Source organism: Plasmodium gallinaceum (assembly GCF_900005855.1).
Source record: "Plasmodium gallinaceum strain 8A genome assembly, contig: PGAL8A_v1_65, whole genome shotgun sequence".
NCBI classification, from domain to species: domain Eukaryota; phylum Apicomplexa; class Aconoidasida; order Haemosporida; family Plasmodiidae; genus Plasmodium; species Plasmodium gallinaceum.
Genome location: NW_021628225.1, coordinates 338,628 through 344,822, shown reverse-complemented (window position 1 = coordinate 344,822; position 6,195 = coordinate 338,628). Strand labels below are relative to the sequence as shown.

General features: G+C 14.9%; 3 protein-coding genes across 3 annotated transcripts in view; 1 reads left to right on the top strand and 2 right to left on the bottom strand.

Moving 5' to 3' along the window:
• Positions 1-350: 350 nt before the first annotated feature.
• On the bottom strand, positions 351-1,703 carry SAM50 (sorting assembly machinery 50 kDa subunit, putative; the record flags this gene model as incomplete). The annotated part of the gene is made up of 1 exon (XM_028674902.1): positions 351-1,703. One exon carries the CDS (start codon positions 1,701-1,703, stop codon positions 351-353), a length of 1,353 nt encoding a protein of 450 aa, XP_028526486.1.
• A 694-nt stretch (positions 1,704-2,397) lies between these two features.
• On the bottom strand, positions 2,398-5,673 carry PGAL8A_00136800 (conserved Plasmodium protein, unknown function; the record flags this gene model as incomplete). Its single annotated transcript, XM_028674900.1, has 1 exon — positions 2,398-5,673. The coding sequence occupies one exon, from the start codon at positions 5,671-5,673 to the stop codon at positions 2,398-2,400; it is 3,276 nt and encodes a 1,091-aa protein (XP_028526485.1).
• Positions 5,674-6,069: 396 nt separating this feature from the next.
• Positions 6,070-6,195, top strand: part of PGAL8A_00136700 (conserved Plasmodium protein, unknown function) — a gene marked incomplete at both ends in the record, with an annotated part of 1,954 nt that continues 1,828 nt past the window's right edge. Inside the window, one exon of the mRNA XM_028674899.1 lies at positions 6,070-6,155. Within this exon, the coding sequence (XP_028526484.1) occupies positions 6,070-6,155 (86 nt within the window). The remainder of the gene's footprint in view (positions 6,156-6,195) is intronic.

Sequence of the window (6,195 nt, the reverse complement as noted above, 5' to 3'; positions counted from 1 at the left end):
TTTTTTTTTTTTTTTTTTTTTTTTTTTTTTTTTTTTGTTTCAAATGTTTTATTGTATTTATAATATAAATATATTAAATGAATTATTACTTAAAAAAAAAAATAAGTAAAAGAAGACAAGATGAAATATTATTTTAATTTTTTTTATATTTGTTCATAAATAATACTTTGTGTAAAATATTAAAATAAAATTAAAAACATTTCAGTAAAAAAAAAAATTAAAAATAAGTAAATATATAAATAAATAAAAAACAATGATTTTAAAGAATAATTACAGTGAAAATAAAAAAAAAAAAAAAAAAAAATTTAATAAATAGTTTTATTTTTTAATATTTTTCATATATATTTAAATTATAAAATTCCCTTAAAATTTAATCCAACTTGAAAAAATTTTATTTTATCAGTTAATTGATACCATAAAGGAAAGCAAAAAAATAACTCCAAAGAAATATTTTTTTGAATATATGACATTATTCCAATACCTGTTGAAATTCTAGTATCATTTATTAATTGTTTAAATGAAGGGAATAAGTTATTACTGAGTCTTCCTAACTGTAGATAAAAAAATAATATCGGATTAATATTGTTAAAATTTAAAATATATTTAAATATAAATTGAATATTGGAAAAAAAATTAGCACCTAAATAATTATAATTTATTTTATAATTTTTTTCTTTTTTATCAAATTTAAAACATTCCTCTGTGCTACCAACACTATTATACTCAAATCCTCTTAATATTAGTGAACTTCCTATGCTTCCAGTAAAATTAAAATTATTTAAATACGAAATATTTTTTTTTCCATAATCATATTTAATTCCGTTACTTATATTAAAATATGCATAGAGATTTTCTATTAGTTTTTTTATATACAAAAAATTAATATGATTTTTAAAAAATTTGGCTTCACAAAAAGGCAAAGACACTTCATTTTCTATTTCATAATAATAGCCAGAAGTTGGATAATGTGAATATATTACTTCTTCGTTTTTTTCACTACTTAATGAATAATTTAATTTGTCCTTTTTATAATTATATTTTATTGTGTTTTTTATATATTGATCACACAATTTTAAAATTTTTTCTGATGGTATGAAGTTTTTATTTATATTATGAAGTATTTTATTATAATTAACTTCCCATATAAGTGAGTGATTATTTTTTAATAGATATGTTTTAATTGAATTCATTTTAGTTATATATGAAGAACATTTTATATTATTTATACTACTTATATTACTTTCTAATATTAGTCTATAATTTGCTAAATATTTTAAATGTGGAATTAAAAGGCGGAAAGAAAAATTATTTGTAGATAAACTACATATATTTGCTTTTAATTCAGCACTATTTATTGTTTTAAATATATATGGCATGTTAATTTCAAAATCTGCAGTTACCTCACCTCTGTTATTTACATTTGTTCCTATCATATAATTATTTTTTCTTTCTTTTAATTTATAATCTATTATTACATTTTTATTAGAACTACTTAATTTTACGATAGGATCACCATCAAAAATATTTAAATTATCTATTTTATAATTACACTTTTTTATATTAAAAAATAATTCTTCTACATTATTGCTTTTTTTGATTTCATCAAATATAAAATTCAAATTACTTTTTTTTATTTTATTAATTCCATCTAAATTAATTATTATATTATCAATTTTTTTTTTTAAATCTAATTCTATATTCATGTTGTAATTTTTTTCACAAAAAAATATAAATATGTATATTTCTATATATGTATATATATATTTAAATAGTATAAACTTTTTATAACTATTAATATTTATTATTTTTATTTTTTTCAAGTTTTGATTAAAAATGTAAAACATTAAAATAATGTAATTTTTTAAATATATATATACGAATTAATATATGTAGAAATTACTATGCGTATAAAAATATTCCACTTTTATTTGTTTTAAGAACATTAATAGTAAATCATAATTCTTCAATACTTAAATTTTTTTTTTTTTTTTTTTTTTTTATTATTATTATTGATTTAAAAATTATGAATAGCTTGTATTTTTCTTAACATTTTAGTCAGATAGGTAAATTCCTGGTTTCTTATTTTTATTTTTTTTTTTTTGTTTTTAAAATAGTTCATATTAATGTTTTAAATTATTTTGTTTTTTTCTATTACATATTATACCAATATAGTAAAACTTATATTCAAACTCAAAAAAAAAAAAAAAAAAATTTTTTTTTTTATATATTTATAAAATAATTTTAATATATACAAACATAAAAAAAAAAAAAAATTTTAAATATTTATATAAATAACAACAAATATATATATATATATATATATATATGAATTCAAAAAATACATTCTATTTAAAATAATTAATATATTATTAATTTTTTCTTCCTTTTTTTGTATGATTATACTTTAAGTTTAATTATTATGTCTACAGAATACATATATATACTATAGGTAGAAAAAACGTTGTAATTATCACAAAGATTTTTTTTTTTTAGAATATTTAAAATCATTTGATAAATATTTATTTCATTAATTGAGATATTTGGAGTTTTAGAATTGGATAATTTTGTTTCCTTTTTATTAAAATGTAAATCATAATTATAAGTAAGTTTTTTGTTATTTAAAGAATTATATATAGATGAGTATTTTTCAAATTGAGTAAATGGGTTATATTTTAAAAAAAAATATAAGTAATTTAATAAACTAATAGGATAATTATATAAATTATTTTTTCTCGTATAAATTGAATTTAAAGAATTCAAATAAAATAAAATTAAAATTGACATATTCAGTTGTCGCATACTTGCAGAATCTATTTTATTCTTAATTATATTTTTGATTTCATTTATTTTTTGCTGATCAGTTAAATTAAATAATAAATCTTTTCTAAAATTATAAAAATTTAACTTTTTAAATAAATATTCAAATGCATATAATAATAAGAATGTAATTATTTTAAAGTAATTTTTATTTTTAAAATAAAGATGTGTTAGTAAAAAACATAAACTATTAATTAATATACATGAAGTTTGAATATTTAATTTTCTATTTTTCATAAGGATATTTTCTTCAAAATCTATATCGTCCATTTTAATTATATTATTATATGTATTATTTTCAGTTTTCTTATTATATAATTGAACATTTTTATTTTGCATTATTTTACAAATATTTAGTAAATATTGATAAATTATATAAGTATTATTTTTGTAATTAAAGTCATTTTTGATTAAACATCTAATAATATATATTGAATTTATAATATCGTTTGTTTGTAATTGGAAATATAAATTATACATTTTTATGAGAAAAGAATCTTTTTTTTGTTTTTCTATTTGATATATTTTTTCATATTTATTTGTATGCATCAGTTTAAAACTATTAGATATTATTGTTCTAATAAAATTATCTGGAATTATATTATATTTACTTACATATAATAAATAAATAACTAAGCTTTTCGAGTTTATTTTAAAAATTTTTTTTTTAATATTTTTTACACATTTTTCATATATAATTTTGTCATGAATATTTAATTTGCAAAGAGAAGATAAAATACTACATATGTGATTTACACACAAATTATCTAAAATATTTTTATTTTTTATATTAGAATAAAAGTAATTGTTATCACTTTTATTTTTATATAAACTATATTTTAAATAATTATTTTGTAAATCATCACTATTAGTATTATTATTATTATTATTACTTTCCCTATTTTCACAATTATTACTTATATTTTTTAAAAAATCTTTTTTATTATTATTTAAACAATTTTCTTCATTTTTATTTATGTGAATATTATTATTCTCTTTTAATCTATCAATCATTAAATTAATTAAATCTTTAAATTCTGAATCTTCTTTGTTATAATTTTTTTTATTTTCATTTTTTTCAATTATATAAAAAGTGCTAATGCTTGTAAATAAATTTATGAATTCTACATATTTTAAATCATTATTTAAAATATACTTTTTAGAATTAACTTTGATTATATCATAAATATCAGTATTTAAAAATGCATTTCTAGAATAAGAACTTGTAATATTAAGAAAATCTAACTTATTAATATTCTCTTTGTTTCTCAAAATTAAATAGGTAAAAATCTGAAATATATTAGTATCTGCATAATTTAACTTGCTAAAATTATTCAGGATATTTGTTAAATGTTTTGTTAAAAAGTTAAAAATAAATATGTTCTTATTATTAAATGAATTTTTAAATTTATATTTATTAAATGTTATTTCTAAATTTTTGTTAAAGTTTTTTTTTTTTTTCTCTACACCACTAATATTATTTAATTCCGTTTTATTACTGTTATCCTCATTATAATTATTAAAGTAATTATTTTTTTTTATTAAATTATAATCTCTTTTTATTCTTCTTATAATATTTTCAAAAATAAAATGAATTTTTTTTTTATCTAAATAGTTGTAAGACTTTGTAAATATAGTAACAACATTAGATGTGCATTGATTTGATAAATTAAGTATTACTTTTTTATTCGCTAATTTATCTAAGCTTTCGTTAAACAATTTTATATTCAATATATTTATATTAATAAAACTATTTAAAATTATTATAAGTGGTTTTATATTAATATTATTTATATTTTTATATGTATAATCAGCTAATTCATTGAATAACAATTTATCTTTATAATAAACAGTGGAATAAGAATGAGTTATACTACTTAAAAAAATATCAGAGCATTTATTTTCTTTTCTTAATTTTAATATTATTATTATTTTAAGTATGTCTAATAACTTTTTATTTTTTTCTAAAGATTTGCTATATGCATTTAAAATTAATGCTATACTTTGTTCACTTATATAGCTAAATTTTTTTAAACCAGTTATTAATTTTTTTTTTAAAATGTTTAAATTTTTATTAGAATTATTTTGATTTTTCCAATTTTCATTTGGTTTATTTTCGTTCTCATCATTTTTAATTGTATCATTTTTTTTATTTTCATTCAATAAGGGGTAATTATTTTTTTCTTCATTCTGGTTATTTTGCTTAAGTGTTAGCTCTATTAAAACACTAATATCTCTTTCAGTTAATAAATTATTTAAATTTTGATAATCTTTTGAAAATTTTTCTAATACATTTTCTAGATTGATATTATTATCATTAGAGAAGTAACTTATAGCTTTAATTGTATTTATTATATGTTTATTTAAGTCAATTTCTTTTAATAATTTTTCTGATGCTAATCTTAGTATATCATTATTTTTTACATTAACTTTTGATAATGCATTTAAAATTAAACACAACTCTTCTGTACTAAAATAATTTATTAATTTATCATTTTTGTTATTTTCTTTATTTATATATTCAACATTACTATTTAATAAAATTTTCTTATTTATATCATTTTTATCATCCTTTTTATGTTTCTCACATATATCATTTTGTTTATGTTTTTCATCTTTTTCTTTTCTTAATGATTGAAATTTTCCTAATAATTTATCATCGCTTGTTGTAATTAAATAGCATACTTTATGCCAAAATATTTTATCATCAAAATTTATTTTTGAAAATTTGTTTAAACTCAAAGATATTTCATAAGTATTAAAGAGAAAAATATTTTTTAAAAATTTTTCACTTATATGAATAACATCATTTTTGTTTTTACATTTATTGAAACTTTTTAAAAAATAATTAAACATTATTTCATCTTATAATTTCTTTCCTATATTAATTTATTTTTTATTTTTTTTTTTTTTTAAATTATTCATGTTAAAATTTTGCATCTTTTAATATATATATATCATATTATGAATATAAAAATTTTGAGTATATAATATATTTTTTTTTTTTTTTTTTTTTTTTTTTTTTTTTTTTTTAATGTTAACATATAATATATGTATATATATATATAAAGCATAAATTCAAAAAAAAATTATTTTTACAAAATTTTTTTTCTTAGAACAACTTGAAATATTTTTTCTTATTATTGTAATATATTTATATATATAATTTTTTTTGTTTATTATTTTAAAAAATATATTTGAAGAATGTAATTTAAAAAAATATTTTATAGTTTTTTATAAAAAAAGAAAAATATGACTAAAAAAAATATATTTATGTTTTTTCGTTTGATACATTTTAAAAGTGCAAGAGAATGGAAACAATTCATGAACCCAAAAATGTTAATAGAAAAAAAAAAAAAAAAAAAAAAAAAAAAAAAA